The sequence below is a fragment of the Panthera tigris genome, chromosome A2, assembly GCF_018350195.1.
Source record: "Panthera tigris isolate Pti1 chromosome A2, P.tigris_Pti1_mat1.1, whole genome shotgun sequence".
Classification (NCBI taxonomy): Eukaryota; Metazoa; Chordata; class Mammalia; order Carnivora; family Felidae; genus Panthera; species Panthera tigris.
In genome coordinates, this window is record NC_056661.1 from 74,748,403 (window position 1) to 74,768,417 (window position 20,015).

Here is a 20,015-nt window from a genome sequence, read left to right on the forward strand (position 1 = left end):
TGCCAGGGGTCTTGGATAAACTTGCCAAACTCTCAGAAGAAAGTAAGATTCTCAGCCTCGCACTCTACTCTGTCCTTCTCACTTACAGATCTAGTAAAGAGTTAAATATGTATACAAGGAGATGTTCTAAAGGACTGGAATAAAATACCATGGACTTAATAGCCCCTAGTCTTGGGTGACAAGGTCTTTACAAAGGGTAACCCAAAAGAGATAACCATAAGATCGAGAGATTTGACCTCAAGAATATGTCAGACTTCCATACATACTTAAATAATTATTTCGACAACATATTTAGTGAAAGTGAACCAAGATATTAAGAGCTCAGGAGGTAAACTAAATGAATATCAGTTGATTAAAAGAAAAAAAAAATAGGTAGAACATATGAAGAGAAAATTAGCCAGAGAAGAACTGGTCAGTGGGTAGTAAGTGTGAAAAATGCTTATCCTCATAGATGGATAATCAAAGAATATTTAAATGATATCAGAAGGAAGATGTGGCCATTTTCCCTCCACATGTTCAAAGACATTGAAATAAAAAAAGAGACCATGATACGTAGCATCGGAAAAGCTGTGGGGAGCAGACCCCTCTTGTACGCTGCTGATAGGACAGCTTTCCTGGGAGGGCAGTTTGGCAAAAGCCTCTACGTGTGTCTTTTGGGGAAGGGGGTATGTGTACCTTTTGACATACTGGTTCCAGTTGCAAGGATTTATTCTAACAGTTTCATTGTGGATGTGTGAAATTGATTATAAAGATAGCGGTAAGTAATGATAATATTAACAATCTTAATTAAAAATTAGTCATAATAATAAATTAGTGAAATTGATTTTTTTGTAAAGTTTATGTACTTATTTGGAGAGAGGGAATGAGGGAGGGACAGAGAGAGACAGAAAGAGAGAATCCCAAGCAGGCTCTGTGCTGTTAGCGAAGCAAGATGGGTACTTGCTGTCTCACAACCTGAGCCAGACAGATCAAGAGTTGGACACTTAACCGGCTGAGCCACCCAGGCACCCCATGAAATTGATTTTTAAAACTAAAATGTATTTAAGCTTTTATAGGGTGGGCATATAATTTTAATTCTCATGATAGCTCTGAGGCAGGTACTTGTATTGCCTTTGGGTTACAGGTAAGAAAAGGGAGGAACAGAGAGGTTAAATAGCTTGTCCAAGGTCATGAACTAGTAACCAACAGGGCCAAGATACATTCTCTGGTCCACATGTCTCCTAAAGCATTGCTTTTTTTTTTAATTGAAGTATAATTAACATACAGTGTTATATTAGTTCCAGGTGTACAATATAGTGATTCAACAATTCTGTATATTTCTCAATTTTCATCATGATAAATGTACTCTATTTTTTTAATGTTTATTTTTGAGAGAGAGAGATAGAGAGACAGAGTGTGAGTAAGGGAGGGGCAGAAAGAGGAGAGACAGAATCTGAACAGGCTCTGGGCTCTGTGCTGATAGCTCAGAGCCCGACGTGGAGCTCGAACTCATGGACCGCAAAGTCATGACCTGAGCCGAATTCGAACGCCTAACGACTGAGCCACCCAGGTGCCCCACCATAAGTGTACTCTCAATCCCCTTCACCTATTTCCCCCATCCTCCCATCCACCTCCCTTCTGGCAACGACCAGTTTGTTCTCTATAGTTAAGAGTCTGTTTTTTGGTCTCTTTTTTTTCTTTTGTTTGTTCATTTGGTTTCTTCAGTTCCACATATAAGTGACATCATATGGTATTTGGCTTTCTCTCACTGTCTTATTTCACTTAATACCCTCTAGGTACATCCATGTTGTAGCCTTGCTTTTTTTTACCCACTGTCTTATCCAGGCTCTGGGCTATGTGACTGTTAGTAGGGCATTGGTTTCACAAATTAGAGTTCATCTTTCCAGTGGGATAATGGTAACTTACTATACTGTTACTATGGAATGAGCACTTCCACGTGCCAGGCTGTGTGCTAAGCATGGGCATATTACCTCTTTGTAACCAGCCAACACAGCTATATGATAAATGATAGCCTTGGCTTACATTTTTAAAGTAAGGCTCCAAGAACTTTCACAGATCCATAGAGCTCATAGTTAACTGTTCAAAAAAAATTAACCCTAGGTATTTATAACAATTCGATCAGAAACTAGAAGGCACTCTAGGTATTTCTTTTACTGTTGGACACAAGCTGTCATGGATTATTTCAAGCACAGGATTTTCTTTATGTTGGATGATTTTTTTTTTCATGTGGATAAATGTGTTAAATGAATGAGTGAATTCAGTCTCCTTCCCAAAGTCTATATATTTTGGTCAGTTTTGCTTCCCGAATAGGAAGATCACTGCTTTAAGCATTTAAGACGCGAAGAATTCTTTTCCTTAACGTGATCTAGGAGACTCACTGAGTGAAGAGTCAGCTCCAGAGAGACGTTGGTGCAGCATCAAAGCACCCTTTCAGTGTTGCAGACTGTGTCCCTCCACTTCTGATGGTTGCATCCCCATATGGAGGAGAGAGGACCTTACAGCAGCTTTTCCCCAGCACATTTTGTTAACAAATGATACTCCGTAAAAGAGACCTATGTTTACATTACTTTGGTCAAGGCTGGTTGGAATGAATTTTCAAACAGGCTATTACAGAGTGTATTACTACAGGGCCCTTAATATGTTCATATTATCTCCAGAAGGTCTGTGGGGTGAGCAGCATTTTACCAGGTATTCGGCTGTGGAATGTTTTTCTCAAAGTCTTAGAATTAATGTTGCTTGGAGCACATTTTGGGGTTTGGGAACACACAGAAAGACAAGGGGTAGGCATCAAATGGGTCATAATTTGGGTTTTCAAAGGGCTTTCATGGCCAATTCTCCTGGCTTTCACAAAAAAGAACACCGGCTAACTAATTGCACTGTAATGCAAGCAGCATTACCGAGAAGGGAGATCTGGCCCTGGGGAGTGATGTCCCCTGCGTCTGGTCTCAGGGACATTGGTGGGAACATCACCAGGTTCTCAGCTGCCTTGGGTTCCTTGTCCATAAGGTGCTCCAGTTTCTCTCAGAAACCCTCCACATCTCTCCCACGAGGACTCTGGGAAATTGGGTTACTCTTCATTTTATCACTGATCTTTGGGTGCCATTCTTCTCTGTAGGTTGGTACTATTTTTGCTGATGTTTGGGTTTGCAAAGTAAATCTGGTGTTCTTGTTCATTTTAGCAGTGCACATCACATTCAGCCCTGTTTATGGACTCAATGCTGTTCTAGGAGTGGAGATGCAGAGATGACAAGACACAGTACCTATTTTCATGGAGCTGGCAGCAGAGACGGGAAGAAAGTTAAATAAACAAAAGGGCCAAATGTGCATAGTAATACATACTTTAACAGAAGCGCATGCATCACAAAGGACAGACTCCTACCTGAGGGACAGGAGACCAGGTCAAGAACCTAGACGTAAATGGACCCAGGAAGGGAGTATGAGTAGTCATCAAGTGATAAGATATACTGGAGACTAAGGTTGATGTTGGAAGGACTTCCAGGTAGAAGAAACATGTACAGAGGCCAGGGAGGCAGAAAGAAGCATGGGCTCTTTAGGGAACAAACGGATCATTGAGGGGTAAGCAAGAACCTGAGAGGGATGAGACGTGGAATGGTAGGCAGTCGTTCGTAGAGACAAGTGATTATGCATCATATCATATTGGGGTTTTATTCTCTCCGCAGGGAAGAGAGTCATTACATTATTGTAGACAAGGGAATGAATCATGTGATCAGAATAGCATTTTAGAAAAATAGTTATTGTGGTTTTGTGGGATTCAAGCTCGAGGGGATAAAGCTGCAAGGAGACTTCTTAGAAGTGTAGTCCGGTATTTAATAATGATGATGATGATAGCTAACATTTATTGAGCATTTCTGTGCTAGGCACTGAGGTAAGTTTTTACTAAGCCTCATTTCATAGAATTTTTACTGTGGCTTATGGCATGTATTTAAAAATAACGTACACTTTGGAAAACTGAGGTCTAGGATGGTTAGGTAATTTGCCTGAGATCACACAGACCACGTGTGTTGGAACCAAGATTTTAACAAAGGCTGATTGATTGTGAATAATAGTTTTAATTATCATGCCATAATGCCTTCAAAATTATTTTTCATAAAGATGGCTGACGTTTGAATGTTCTCTCTGGCTAAGTACTTTGCTCAGCTGTTCCCATGGATTCTTTCATCTGCACCAAATGATCGATGATGGGTGTCCAGTCCAGTCTAGGGCAGTGAGAGGGGGCAGGGAAGCAAAGGGCTTCATTTGAGAATCAGGCCGAATTGATGTGCCTTGGTGATGCACTCACTCCGGGAGGATGAATCTGGGATGACTCCCAGTTTTGTAACTGGGACCATGGGGTGACATCCACGAGGACTGGGAAAAGGAGTAGGAACAGGTTTTGACAGGAAGTTCAGAGTTGGTTTTGGGCATGTGAAGCGTGAAGTATCAGCACATCCAGGAGGAGATGTCCAGTAGGGATTTGGAATTGGGAGTCACCGCTCTGTGGGTGGCAGTGGAGGCCAGATGCAGGGGCGCTGAACACACCAGATCTTCCTCTAAATGGAGCATGGCCCAGCTGGTGTCATCAATATTTTTAGTTGTACGTGGCTTATCATGTGTAAGCATGACCCAGTGGTGGAGTTGACTGTCCTTGAGCTATCTCACAATCTGCCCTCCCCCCTCCACCCCCGACTCCTGCTCCTATATTTGCACTCCTTCTTAAGTCTCTGGAAGAAAGGCTTCCTCTCCTGTTTTCCTCAGAGCCAACTGCTGACTTCCTAAACAGCTCCCTTCTAAATAATAGGCCAAGCTGCCAGATACAATATTTTAGATACTCCTGTGATGGTTTATAGCTGCTGCTGGTTATTGTCATAATGTATTTTAACTGATGGTATTTTTAACTAGAACATACACCCTCAGGCTGTACAAGGAGGACTCTTGTAGCAGTGTAATCTCTGCATCCAATCTTAGAGGGTGAAAATAGATGCTCACAAATTTGGTGGCAAAGGGAAAGAGAGAGGATGTTGCAGTAAATGCCTTGGAGAAAGTCCAAAATTTTAAAGCGAGGGAAGTGGTTCCTACCCAATAGTAGAATAATAATTCTGTGTATGATGTTGGGCACCCATCTTGCACTTTTGGAGATCACTAATATTTTAAGAAAATACTGGATATAGATATTATTAAATGCCAGAGGTAGCATTTAGCATCTACTTTGCTTTGATGTCACCAAGCTACTTTGAAGGGGACTTGGGTTTTAGCTTTTTAATTTTTCTCTTATGCTCTGTCAGCAGAGTAGGTTCTAAATCCCTAAAATCTCTGCCATTCTTCACGGCATTCCTTATGTATCCATCTAAGTACTTCCCATGGAGTGTTCTAGAAACAATTTCTATGTCAAAATGGATTCTTTCCAAATTCTCCATCACTACTTATCCACACAGCAATTAGCAGTTATTTTTGGCTGCTAGGAGACATATTTACTGCAACATTGTGCTTTTAGCCTCAATGAGTAAGGTCTTATATAATTTTATTTTAAGCTTACATTCACAGTTTTATTTTTCACCACAAAGGTTATTTGACCTGCAACCCCGTCATTTCTTTTTCTTCCCCTTGAAACTTTGACACCCCATCTACACAGCTGTTTATAATTTCCATCAGACCTAAGACAAAGATTTAAGAGAAAACTTCAGAGAAGGCTTTTGGCATCTGAATTATAGAATGGTATCAACTAGTCACTAATTTTTGAGGGGTACACTTAAAAAAATTTTTTTTTACATTTATTCACCTTTGAGAGACAGGGAGAGAGAGTGCAAGCAGGGAAGGGGCAGAGAGAGAGGGAGACACAGAATCCAAAGCAGGCTCTAAGCTCTGAGCTGTCAGCACAGAGCCCGGCACAGGGATCAAACCCACGAACTGTGAGATCATGACCTGAGCCGAAGTCAGACACTTAACCCGACTGAGCCACCCAGGCGCCCCGAGGGGTTCATTTCTTAGTAGAGGCTTGCTTTTACTTGGGGAGGGGCGAATGTGGACGCTGGAGATACTGTCACTCGTCAGCAGCGGCCACATGAACAAGAAGGAACATTCTCCTTGGCTTGCACTCGGAGTGTGCTAGGGGACACGTGCAGGTGTTTGCATTATTTTTTGGCTGTCTCTCCACCTACATAACTTCATGGTGTCACCTCTGGGGTTTCATCTTTTGGTCGCCAAGTTGTTTCAGCTGGTGTAGGCTGTACGGTGTGTTGTAAAGGGCATCCTTTAGTGTGCTCGGTGACGTACCTTGTGGAGACAGGATTGTAGGCTTTCATACTTCATGTTGCCCTGAAACCTTCAAACTTGTCACTTGCAAAGACCAAATCTGTTACCTGCAGCTTATCTGGGGAAGGCGGGTAGGGGGTGGTTCTATAACCTAGAGAGAAAACATACTGTGAAATACCATGTTGACTTTTGCACATACTCTTCAAGGATACACTTCTGTCACTTTGGACATCTTTTATTTTGTCCTTTTCTCGTGGTTCAACCCGGAATCGGCTCCCTTAAATCCAACAGGCATGTAGTTGAGTCTAGATTGTTGCAGCTTTCAGTCTCATAGAAAACTTTCCATCATGGAGTCATTGGCATTAAGTTTATGGGATGCTTTTCATTTCTTTTTTTTTTTATAAAAATTTTTTAATGTTTATTTATTTTGGGAAGAGAGAGAGAGAGAGACAGAGCACAAGTGGGGGAGGAGCAGAGGGAGAGGGAGGCGCAGAATTAGAAGCAGGCTCCAGGATCCAAGCTGTCAGCACAGAGCCCAGTGCGGGGCTCAAACTCATGAACTGCAAGATCATGACCTGAGCCGAAGTCGGAGGCTTAATTGACTGAGCCACCTAGGCACCCCAAGGGATGCTTTTCATTTCTAATGATTGCACTCTGACTTTCCTCTTTTCTCCTCTTAGCCAGCTCTTTTTCATATCCCCTAGTGACAAAGGCCAAGACGCCAGCCAGGACAGGTCTCAGCTTCCAGCTGGTAGGGAGGGCTTGTTGCCACAGGGGACACCTACAGTCAATGAACACACTTTGGACTGTTCTGGGCCCTGCGCTGTCTCTACACAGTCCACACTGTGCCCTCCCTGTTTGGAAGGAGGAGCAGATCGGAGAGTGGAACAGACTTGGTGACACTTTATATCACTTTATATCTTTCCTATTATTTAACAGCCATATTTATGCAGCACACCAAAACCATGTCTAATGAACATTGTGACCCGTAGACTTAAGAACTCCAAGCTTTCTGAGCGTTCTGGTTTAAAACTGTATATGTAGCTTCCAGTAACATTAGAAAAACTTTTCTTTTTTTCTTTTGAAAATGTTTAGGCCACTTCAACCACTTGCAGCTGGGAGGCCCTAGAATCCTGTTAATTTTGCTTCAACCTGCTCTGTAGATGGTCTTTATTTCTTATATTTAAAGCCATTTAGGATTAATTTTAATTTTGGAACTCTGTAGTTTTATGGGCCAGTATTCTGGGTGTCCTGTGTATTTATGGTTCCGTGCCACTTCGTAAGTGACCGCACATGTGATAGAACACGTTACTCTTGTTGTTTGCAACACCTTGTTGATTTTTTTCAAGGCTCTGTATCTGTCATTACCATGTAAATAATGGGAAACGCACAATGTAATCGGGTAAGTAGGAGACCCTCCCGGGAAGTTGTGAATACAGTCGAAAGTAACAGTCATGACTTCACAGTTTTTCCTTAAAAGATTAGTGGATAGTCAAAGTATTCTTCTCTTAGAAAAGTAGGGGAGGGGTACTGGGGTGGCCCAGTTTGTTGAGCATCCGACTCTTGCTTTTGGCTCAGGTCATGATCTCAGGGTTCGTGGGATCGAGCCCCACATCAGGCTGTCTGCTGACGGCACAGATCCTGCTTGGGATTCTCTCTCTCTCTCTCTCTCCCCCTCTCTCTTCCCTGCTCTCTCTCTCTCTCTCTTTCTCTCTCTCAAGATAAACAAATATTAAAAAAAAATAAAAGTAGGGGAAAGAGGAATAGGCACCTCACCAATTTATATCCAACAAGAGTTGTTTTCTCTCCAACACCAGCCATGCAAGAAGCCTCCATGAAACTCACCGAGTCGCTGCACGAAGTCTATGAGCCTGATTGGTATGGGCGGGAAGATGTGAAGATGGTGGGCGAGGTAAGAGCCAGGATCATGCACCACAGGAGGCCTGGGGGGTCTCTGCCAGGCTGCCGCCAAGTCCCGCTCACTTACTCTATCCCTTGACCCCCGTCTTACCACTTCACAGCCTTAATCGTGAAGGGGGGCGGGGAGTGCCATGTAGCCAGAAGACGCTGTATAGTTCTGGCATCAAGAGCATGCCAAATACACGGTGATTAGTGAACTATTATAAACCAAAATAAGAATAGTGTTTTTCTGTCTACACATCTTAACTCATTGCAGCAGAACTGGCTCATGGCATGACTCTCTGTACTGACTTCACCCCTGCAACCTTGCTTTTCCCATCCCTTCTGGAAAACAGGATCAGGAGATGCAAAAAGCATCTATTTCACTTAAGTGCCACTGGTCCACTCGCTGGTCTGCAGATCCAAAGGACCGATGCGGACAGCCTGTTAATAGCAATGTAACTTCCAGAAGCCTTTGTCCCTAGACATGTCTGAACACCCGAAATCCAATTTCTAACCGAGGGCCATCTGGCTGGCGGGAAGTGATAAAGCGGGTATTTTCTGCTTTGGGGAAGGAGAATGGGGTGGAGACCAAGAATGATCTGTATGATAGTTGATGCATTCTTTAATCTTCTGAGGCGTTAGCTTCCTCATCTGTGAAGTGAGACTAAGAATCATACCCACAAATAACATGTTTAAAGTCTGCGTATTCGTGTCATCGACATGATGCTCGATACACGTGATTCTTACTGGTAATAGCAAGCCACCTGTCGGGAGTTCTCTCGTGTCCAAGTTCTTTGTTAAAGAACAGTGTTTGTCATACCCACCTCACGTGAGCTCATTGATGAACATTCAGGCACAGAAGGGATCCTTGTAAGGGATCCTTCCTAAGGGATGCAGCCACCCAGCTCAAGAGGTCTGACAGGGGGTGTGCTGTCTACGCAGCCTTTGGAAAGATGCATTAACAGTGCAGCCCCAGGCCGCTCCGTGAAAATTCTGACATCCCCACACTGATTTCCATAATCTTGTTAAGACTGAGATAGAAGCAGAGCTTTAATTAGGAGGAAAGTTCTTATTGGCCCTGTTACTTCTTTAGAAAACTTTCAGAAAATGAATCTGGCAGAACCAGCCTCCACACACCCTCTCCCATACAATTATTAAGTAATTCCCTCTTCTCACATTTTTTCAATATAAAGACGCTGTTTCAACATCTTGTTGTTAAATGCTTCACTTGTATGACCAATTTCTGGTGAATGGTGTATAATTCAAAATTCATCATGAAAGGAAGACTTCTTAAGGGAATAATAGAAACGTGCGTGAATAGCTTTTCAGAGCATCGCGTTTCGTTCTATGCACGGCAGATCCCACTGTTGACATTTGTTCCGTAAGGAAATGCTGGAATTCCACCTTGGTCCTCGTAGGTCCTGCCAAGACTTTTGGAACCTTTAGTTGCAGATCCAAATACGGCCTCTTCTGATGGTGAAGGAGCTCAACGCTATGTGTTCAGGGCATCTGTTCACCTCAGATGAGCCTCTTCATGCAGAGGATTTAAATTCTTTTTTCCATTTGCGTGAAATTTGTGGATGGGGATCTGTAATAATTAGGGTGAGTATTGAAGTGTGAAAAAGAAACAAAAGCAAATAAGCCCCCAAAAGTAGCTTTCAAAAGATACAATGTTATCTCTCTCCCCTAAAGGGCTTTGCAGGTGAGCGGCCCAGGTATGGGGACAACAGGGGCCCATCGTTCCCTTCCTCACTGCTCCCTCCAGGTTCGGTATGATTCTCTGAGCACTGGCCATCAGCTCTCACTTCTGCATCCCAGTTGGCAGAAGGAGGAAGCGTGGAAGATAAGCCTCCTTTTAGGGACACTTCCTAAAAGTTCACCCCATTGGCCAGTCCTTAGTCCCGTGGGCTGTACTTAGCTGTGCCGCAGGCTGGCAAATGTAGTCTGTATCCTCGGTACCCTATATTGTAAACTGGAACTGGTAGTCAAGTTGCCTTGAAATTGTATTGTATTATTAAATAATCCACTTTTTCTTCTGGCCTCTACTATCCAGGGAAGTTCTATTTATCTAATTTTGTCATTTTTGATTTTTCAGAAGTTTGGTGAAAAGGATCCAATTAAAATCATTCAGCAGTAATCTCTTTTTTCTCTTTTTTCTTTCAGAAATGTGATGTCCTGTGGGAAGACTTCCATCAGAAACTAGTGGATGGGTCCTTGCTGACACTGGATACCTATCTGGGCCAATTTCCTGACATAAAGGTATTTTACTTTGTGTCTATAATGGGAGGAATTGAATGGTTCCATGGACTAATTGAAACACAGGCAAGGGAGGGGCGCCTCTGTGGCTCAGTCACCTGAGCGTCTGACTTTGGCTCAGGTCATGATCTCATGGTTCGTGAGTTCGAGCCCTACGTGGAGCTTTGTGCTGACAGCTCAGAGCCTGGAGCTTGCTTTGAATTCTGTGTCTCCCTCTTTCTCTCTGCTCCACCCCCACTTGTGCACTCTTTCTCACTCTCTTTCTCTCTCTCTCTCAAAAATAAATAAACGTTAAAAAAAAAATAAAATAAAATAAAGAAACACAGGTAAGGGATAAGTGGAGTTCAGAGTCCTCAAGCTGACATCAAAGACGGTAACTTTTCATTCATTTAAGCATGGACGCGTGATCCTGTTCCTATCAGTTTTGAAATGAAATGTAGCTACAGAAATGACATTTTCCCCTTTGGCAGACTGCTTCAACTTTTATTTCTCTGCAGACATCTTTTTAATACTCTAGATATAAAATTGCAAACCAGATACCAAAAATTCCAATCTTCTTTATGTTCAGACCTTTTTTATTGCATAGCGTTTGATAAGAATTTCCATTAGAATAAACAGCGGTCACAAGGAAAGGAGAAAACTTCATTGCGAACACGAGAGCAAAAAAATGTGATCTTCCCGTGTTTACTATTCGTAACACACCTGCATATTTTTTCTCTCCTTAAAATTTTCTGCTTCCAATTGAATTGTTAAGATACAAGCATTTCAAGTGCATTAGCATCTGGATCTAAAAATACCTTGTCTAGAACATTTGTCTTATTTGACACTTGGATTCATTGAAAGGGAAATATATAAGTGAAGGATTGAACATCATAGATTTGGAATTAACTCTGGAGGTAGACATGGTTTTTAAACCTTCAGGGCTGTATATAGCAAATGGTAGCATTAATAGATTTGCCCGACCCCCACCCCCCGTTGTCTTTCCTGCTCAAGTAGGAGTACCAAGTAAGATAACCTTGTGCTGCCCTTCCTTTAGTGTGAAGGAAGCCATGAACCTGCATCCACCCACCTGCAGTGCCTTAATTAAGTGATTTCTTATGTGAAGGTCCACTTTTACCTGGCCTGCTTTGTAGCCATGGCCATGAAACATAGTGAAGCTTCTCGGCCAGAACAGCACACCTATCAATGATGTTAATTTCCTTGGTCCCACACAGAATACCTAACAACTAGTTGGCCAACATCCGAAGTGTTATTTTGGGACACAGGGGCACCAGACAAGAACCTCAGGGGGATCAGACGAGGTACATTAGCCTTGGTGGCAAAATGTCACAGAGAACAAATCCAAATGATGGATTCTCAGTGATGTTATCATCATATGCAAGACATTTTATTGAGCCATTGCAGGACCGTATCCTCATTAAAAGGTATAGGGTGGCTTTTGAAAGTTTTCTGAGAAATGTAAAAATTAAACTGAAAAAATTTTAGAATTCTGTGAGGCTGCATGCACTAACCTATAGAGAATGTGTCTTGGGATATCTTCAGATTATTTGGTAGACAGTCACATTTTGTCTTGGAATTTATAACACTCGTGGAGCAAACAATCTCAGAATCCCTATCATACTTCAGGATATCATATATTACATGGTAATTTAATCTCCATAAAAATCACTTCCCAATATGTCAGGAGAAGATAAGGGAAAACTTTGACCTCATAGTCAAAACTTTCAAAGCAGTTTGCAACTAGTCTAAATTATTCATATATTAAACATTCATAGTATGATTTAACTAAGCAAATGGGGGCTGTGACTGACCAGAGAAGAACACATTTAAAAAGTTGTTGAGTTTCAGGAACAAAAACTTGGTATCATCAAAAAAATGTGGAGGATCTCAGTAGTTATGGTACTTGCCAGTCATAGTTATTTGGAAATTGGCCATACTCTCTAGGAGCATATAATTTAAAAAAATTTTAGTGTTTATTTATTTTTGAGAGGGAGAGACAGAGCACGAGCATGGGAGGGGCAGAGAGAGAGAGGGAGACACAGAATCTGAAACAGGCTCCAGGCTCTGAGCTGTCAGCACAGAGCCCGACACGGGGCTTGAGCCCACGAACTGTGAGATCATGACCTGAGCCGAGGTCGGATGCTTAACCTACTGAGCCACCCTAGGAGCATATAATTTTATAAGACAAATACACCCAGAAGTACCTGCATTGAAACATAGATTAAAATAAAATCATTATAAAAGACATTGGCTAGTGTTTTCAGTTTGTTCCATGTCAGAAAGATGAAGAACTTAATAGAACTTTTAATTAAGCAGTCCTTTTCTTGAGGTCCATGGTTGAGGCCATGCACAAAGATGATCCTTCAGTGACCGAACAATCTTTACACTAGAGATTTGGGAATAATATCATCTACCTGGATGTCTTGAAAATAAGTGAAATACACGCCTTGGTGTTGCCTGCATCATGCAAAGAGGCTGAAAGAATCTCTCTTTCTCTGAAGTTACATTTAGAATATCATACCATACACATAGGGTTTCAACCAAGATAGATAATTATGAAACCATTTCATATGACAAAGAGTTGAGGAAATTACATTTCAATAGGAAAGGAAACTGTCTGGAATTAGAGCGTAGACAGGGTAGCTGCTTCTCGTATTTGAAAGACTGTTTTCTGTGAAGATACACTTAAGCTATTCTCTGTGTCTGCTCACTGAATGGAAGGTAGAAGCAGATGTAGGCTCTGTCACTTTGTCACGTTAGTGCTGAATGATTATGTAATGAATGGGTTATTGAATGAAAGGAGGCTGATGATTAAAAATACCGAGTAGAGAATTTTCAGAGCATGGAACACAATTGACTTCCTTGACTTCCATTGAAAGCAAACAGGCCAAGTGTAGTTAAAACGTCAGGCAAATTTCCAAATATTTACTGCAGCTCACCAGCAAGGGCTATGAAGTACCATTCATGAGGGAATGATGTTTGATTTTTCCAACTGTGATTGGCAGGGCACCCAGTATTATAGTTCTTATTATGCAGCACTGACATCTGAAATCAATCCTAGAATAAGAGCCAGTTTGTCATCAATGCAGGCAGGCTTACAGCTCTGAGCAGTTATTGTAAAATGGAGTTTAGATTCTGTTTTGGCAGCCATGCAGAAGCACCTAAACATACATTTATGGCAGTGTGCCAAAGTGAATCCAAATCGGGGTTATTATTGAAATTTTTGAAAAATACAGTAAATTAAATTTTTTACTCTATAAGGTGAGCATGTAGTGGGAAATCTGAAAAAATTTCAATTGAACCGTCTAATTAAACGATTTGCCATCAAACTAGTGAGTTTATTTAATGAAATTTGCCACTGGATGGTGACATACGAATTGTATCATGTTCTATATAAAAGCCAACGTGAATGAACTCGACCCTCACTTATGAGACTTCTTTTTTTCAAGGTTTTCAAATATCAGATAGGTAAGGAAATAAGATTGATTTGTATTTCCAGCACAAAACTGAGGGTGGCCTTTAAAACAGTCACTTCTACCTTGGTAAGCCCTGCTCTGTAGTTGACTTGTCAGTTACATAAGAAAATGAGTCATCACTTCTTGTTTTTGAGCAAAACAAACAAAAAAACAAAAAAACATGACCCAGTGTACTCTTCCACCTTATTCTCAGGCTCGGAAGTAATTGAATTTTGGCTCTTTTAAAAATCACATTCATCTTCAAAGAATCAAGATTTGCTTCTTGGAAAATACTAAAGAAGAGTTCCCCACCCCGATCCCTACCCTACATATCCACAAAGCAGAGCTCTATCAGAGTTACGTAGAGTCGCACAAGACCATTGCTTCAAGGGCCAGTGGTCCCTTGAAGGTGATAGTTAGATGTTTGCTAAAAATAATGAGCCCTGTCACCTCATAGGCACACTGTGTCCACCAGAGTTCACTGAAGGGCATCACTGCATGCTGCCTAGACTCATTCATTGCATATCTTTAAGCCAGTGTGAGTCAGCCATTCCTTCCACTACTAACACCAGTTGGATGTGGCAGGTGTAGAGGGTAAAGGGATTGGAAGCAGCTAAATGAGAGTGACTGCCCCAACCCACCTGTCACCAATCCCGAAGGGGGTGTAGAGGAATAGCATAGAGTGGTAGTTGAATGATGGGGTCCATCAGAGAAATAGGGGAGCAGTTAGAAGGAGGAGTAACCAAGAGTCAGGAGCAGGGTGGGGACTGGGTGAGGCAGGTGAGGGCACTAGAGTTCAAGCCAAAAGGAGGCACCTGCTCTGGGTTGCTGATTCTGCACGTTTTTGACCCTGAGAGTAAGGGCCTTCTTAGATATTGTGTCCTGCGGGTCTCACGGGCATCTCCCTGCCCCTGGCACTGGTCGGGGCAGGAGTGGGGGAGGGTGGGAACTGACATCTAATTCATCTTTGCCAGAGACTTTCTGAGCAATTCTGGACACGTTAGAAGTTAATCCTGTGCGACTCAAAACCCTCTATACGTAAAGTGGGAATAATCCCTACAACACCCATACTAGAGGTTGCTGAGGGTCTGTGCGTTGTGATTGTTTTGTGTGCCACAAACATAATTTTATTGTTGTTTTCTTCTTCCTTCCGTGCACAATTTAAAGTGTTTTTAAGGATCTCCTCCTGCTGTAGTTCTCAGATTGGACTAACTGGCTGTAACTGGACTGCTAGGGATCTCTTTAAAAAGGACAGGGGTGCCTGGGTAGCTCATTTGGTTAAGCATCCGACTCTTGGTTTTGGCTCAGGTCATGATCTCACGATTCATGGGTACAAGCCCTGCATCGGGCTCTGTGCTGATAGTGTAAGGCCTGCACGCAATTCTCTCTCTGCCCCTCCCCACCCTCTCTCTCTCTCTCTCTCTCTCTCTCTAAAAATCAATAAATAAACTTAAAAAATTCTTTAAAAAAGGACAGATGCCTGGGCCTTGCCTCGACTAATTAACTTTGCTTATTATTTGCTTATTAGTTATACGTCTGTAACTTTTTAGTGGTTGCTCTTTCCTCCCGTTCTTTCCTGCTCGTTCCTCCCAGCTCTTTCCTCCCGTCCTGTTATTATCAGACGTTTTTCCTTTACAAATGTTATAAACCCCATGGTACATATTTTCTCTTTCCTTTTATGCTCTAGATAATCAGTTACCTTTTCAAGCAATTAAAAGTAAAAAACCAAAATCATGTATATTTACCTTGAATTTTATAATTTCTGGTATGTTTTTTTGTTTTGTTTTTTTGTGTTTTTTTTGTTTTGTTTTTTGTATAGCTCTACTTTGTATTAAAATTCCCATAATGAAAGTGAGTTCTTTCAGCTTTTGTTTGTCTGAAAAAGACTTTTTCATTTTCACTGTCGGAAGGCATTTTTACTGGGACTAGAACTCCGAGTTGGCAGATTTCTTTTTCTTTTGTTTTCTGTACTTTAAAAATGTCATTTCATTGTATTCTGGCTTCATAGTTTCTCAGGATTAGTCTGCTGTAATCTTTGCCTTGTTCTTTCTGTTTTTCTTTACCCTTGATTTTAAGCAGTTTGGCTGTCAAGTGTCTGGATGTGTATTGTTTGGTGTTTATCCTTCTTGGGGTTTTGTGAGTTTCTTGGGTCTGTCCTTTCATGTCTTTATTATTATATAAATTTCTCAGCCAATATCTCCTCAGATATTTCTTCTGACTTACCCTCTCATCTCTTTTGGAAAATCCATTGATACTGTGTTGGACCATTTAATATCAGGTCTTGTATGCTTGATTCTGTTACGTTTTCAACTCTTAGTTCTCTTTGTGTTTTAATGGGAATAATTTCTCTTGATGGATTTTCAAGTGCAATCTTCTTTCTTGGCTAAAGTACAGCAATTGGCCTATCAAAGACATTTTTCCTTTCTGGTATAATTTTTCTTTTTTTTTTTACTTCTAGCATTTCCATTTGATTTTTTTAGAAAGATATTTTCAATTATTTTTAATGTTCATTTTATTTTTGAGAGAGAGAAAGAGACAGAGTGTGAGGGTGTGAGGGGGGGGAGAGAGAGAGGGAGACACAGACTCTGAAGCAGGCTCCAGGCTCTGAGCTGTCAGCACAGAGTCCAACACGGGGCTCGAACTCACGAACCGTGCCATCATGACCCGAGCTGACATCAGATGCTTAACCCACTGAGCCACCCAAGTGCCCCTCCATTTGATTTTTGTTTGACTATTAAAGTTCCCATATTTCTGTAGACATTATTCCTCTGCTTATGTCTGTTATCTTCCTTTTGCAACTCGATTCTTGTTTGGTATTTCCAACATGTCTGAGGGATCATGTCTGAGTCTGGTTCGTGGATTGCTTTATTTTTTCTCATGGATGTGTGTGTGTGTGTGTGTGTGTGTGTGTGTGTGTGTGATAATTTTAGAATGAATCCCAGGCATCACGTACAGAATAGTAAAGACTGAAGTAACATTAATGTCTCGAAATGGGCCTATCTTTTCGTCAGGCCAGCAGCATGGGGATGCAAGTCAATCTGATGAATTGAAGTGGTTTGGGTTTGTTGGTACTGTTGTTACTTTCAGTGCACAAGGGCTTTCACATTCCTCTAGACTTGGGCTGCTAATGCCTTGTTCTGCTCTCTTAACCTCTATCATGTTTTTAGACTCTAGGGTTGAGGTCTGGTTTTTGCCTCTCCTTTGGCCCACATGGACAGGCCCGTGGATGCCAGATCATTTTTCTGAGTGTCCTTGTTCCCATCAGATTTTGGTTCCTTGTATGCTTGTATTGCAGAAGGGGGCCCCCCATATATATTTGATCTCCCACCAGTGAGAGGCAGCTATTGCTTGTTATTGAGCGTTGGACTTATCATGGGGGCAAGGCTGTCTTCTGGTATGCTTTCTTAGCCTGTCTGAAGCAAAGTCAGCCTCATATCTGTGGTTGGTTTTTTTTTAATTTTTTTTTCAATTTTTTAAAAATTTACATCCAAATTAGTTAGCATATAGTGCAACAATGATTTCAGGAGTAGATTCCTTAGTGCCCCTCACCCATTTAGCCCATTCCCCCTCCCACAACCCCTCCAGTAACCCTCAGTTTGTTCTCCACATTTGTGAGTCTCTTCTGTTGTGTCCTTCCCTGTTTTTATATTATGTTTGTCTCCCTTCCCTCATGGTCATCTGTTTGTTTTCTTTTTCCTCTGGTTGGTTTTGAGCAGGAGTTTCCTGCCCCTGCCCGAGTGGGAACAGACCTCTGCGTCTTAAAGGGGTCAGACTGTGGGCCCCAGAAGGTTTATGCCCCTCCCCGAATGAGTAGGGACTTTTTCATTTACCCTTCTTTGTGGAACAGTGTTCTTTGCGTGTAGCGTAGGGGCCAGAGGGGTTTCTATCACCGCCCCCTCCCCGCCAGGGCCAGATTGGTTTTGCTTCTGCTCTTCCCCATCAAGCAGTGGATCTCTGTTTGGGGTCTGTGAGTAGGAGGATTTCTTGCTCCCTCCTTAAGCCACTTAAAGCTTTTGCCTTGTAAAAGAAAAATGTCCATTGACACAGGCGTGGTTTGATGCCCACGCTGTGTAACCATAGCTCATCTCATTCTCACCTGCACTGCAAGGGAGTGTCGTGTTCCCAGACTTTCTCACAGCATCCAAGGGAGGCCAAAGGAAAGAACTTACCCCTGAGTGCAATTTGCCCTCGTGCCTTGGCCACCCAGCTTTCCAAAGTGATACCTTACCCCACATTAGGCCTTTAACAGTTTGTTGAAATTTTAGCTGACCTCCTCATGTCCACTTGTATGGTAGCCACAGCTGTTACCTGTACCCTGGTGTGTTGGCACTAATGGTCTGTTGGCTTATCTCTTCTCGGATGGATTTTCCCTCTTCCTGAATAAAAGAATTCAGATTACTTTGTTGCCTTGTGACCTTAGGTCTCTGATACAATCAATGAGAGTTACCCTTTTATAGATGATCCACATTTTTTCTTGTCGGTGTGAGAGTGACATTCGTTGCAGTTGTCTGTATCCTAAATGGAAGTGGGAGTCTCTAGGAATCAACGTATTTTTAAAGCTCCTCAGGTGATTCTAATGAACAAAAGGATTGGGGAATACTTCTAGGAAGAAGGTTTTTTTAGGAAGTAAATCCGTTTTATAGAATTGCTGTTGGTGTGAGTGTTATTTGAATTGTAAAACCAGGGGCGCTTGGGTAGCTCAGTCGGTTAAGCATCTGACTTCGGCTCAGGTCATGATCTCACGGTTTGTGGGCTCGAGCCCCACGCTGGGCTCTGTGCTGACAGCTCAGAGCCTGGAGCCTGCTTTGGATTCTGTGTCTCCCTCTCCCTCTCTGCCCCTCCCCTGCTCGTGCTCTCTGACTCAAAAAGAAATAAACATTAAAAAAAGAAAGAAGCGTAAAACCAAATGCTAACATAGTTTTCCATGATCTTCAAAGTGGAACACTTCATGATTTAGAGGAGAGGCTAAAAGATAGTATAGGTTTACTGCTCCCCTCAACCAGTTCTGGAAATTTTCTGATTTTTGACCGTACATTCTACCCTCAACTGACCAGCCTAATTACTATCAAAAGGGAAGATATTTACCTAATGGTTTTTACATAAATGGTTTTACATAAGAATTGGAGGTGTATTTTGGAGAATTTCCAGGTATCATTTGTCTGCTGAAATTCTGGCTCACTTCAATCTCTAGTCAAGATATTTGGTTACTCTGGACAAGGAAAACATTTCAGCAGTCAAAAAGAGACTCTATGACCACGCCTTTTCCTTATTTGTATGTATTTCCTTGTTGGCAGAATCGCATCGCAAAACGCAGCAGGAAGCTGGTGGACTATGACAGCGCTCGCCACCATCTAGAAGCTTTGCAGAGCTCCAAGAGGAAGGATGAAAGTCGAATCTCTAAGGTAAGGATTGATCCCACCGTTGACACCACTCTCTACGTTCTATGACTTCTGACAGTTTCTCTTTTTAAGATTGAATACAAGCAGATTGGGAGGAGTCAAGATGGTGGAGAAGTAGGGGGACCCTAAGCTTGCCTTGTCCCACAAACACAGCTAGATAAGTATCAGATCATTTTGAACACCTAAGAGATCGATGTGAAGGCTAAGAGAGTAAAATTAAATACAAGCATACCTCAAAGATCTTGTGGGTTCAGTTCCCAACCACTGCAATTAAGCAAATATTGCAGTAAAGCAATCAGATGCATGTTTTAGTTTCCCGGTGCAAACAAAGGTTATGTTTACACTATACTGTAGTCTGTTAAGTGTGCGATAGCATTATGATTAAAAACACAGCATGTGTATCTTAACTAAAAATACTTTATTGCTAAAAAATGCTAACCATTACCTGAGCTTTCAGTGAATCATAATCACTGATCCCAGATCACCATAACAGATGTGATAATAATGAAGATGCCTACATATTGCAAGAATTACCTGAATGTGACACAGAGACATGAAGTGAACAAGTGCTGTTGGAAAAATGGCACCTGTAGACTTGCTTGATGCTGGGTTGCCACAGACCTTCAATTTGCAAAATTGTCAGTTATCTGCACATCACTGTAAGGTAAAGCACACACACACACACACACACACACACACACACACACACACACAACAAAACAACCGAGGTATGCCTGTATTTCCTTTTTGAAGG

The 20,015-nt window shown here is 41.9% G+C and overlaps 1 protein-coding gene across 2 annotated transcripts in view; it reads left to right on the forward strand.

The window, feature by feature from the left end:
- The window catches only part of AMPH (amphiphysin), a 246,350-nt gene that overhangs the window by 136,155 nt on the left and 90,180 nt on the right, over positions 1–20,015 (forward strand). For both annotated transcript variants that reach the window (XM_042963958.1, XM_042963965.1), the window contains exons 4-6: positions 8,067–8,161; positions 10,315–10,410; positions 19,157–19,264. In XM_042963958.1, coding sequence (XP_042819892.1) covers positions 8,067–8,161; positions 10,315–10,410; positions 19,157–19,264 — 299 coding nt within the window. The remainder of the gene's footprint in view (positions 1–8,066; positions 8,162–10,314; positions 10,411–19,156; positions 19,265–20,015) is intronic.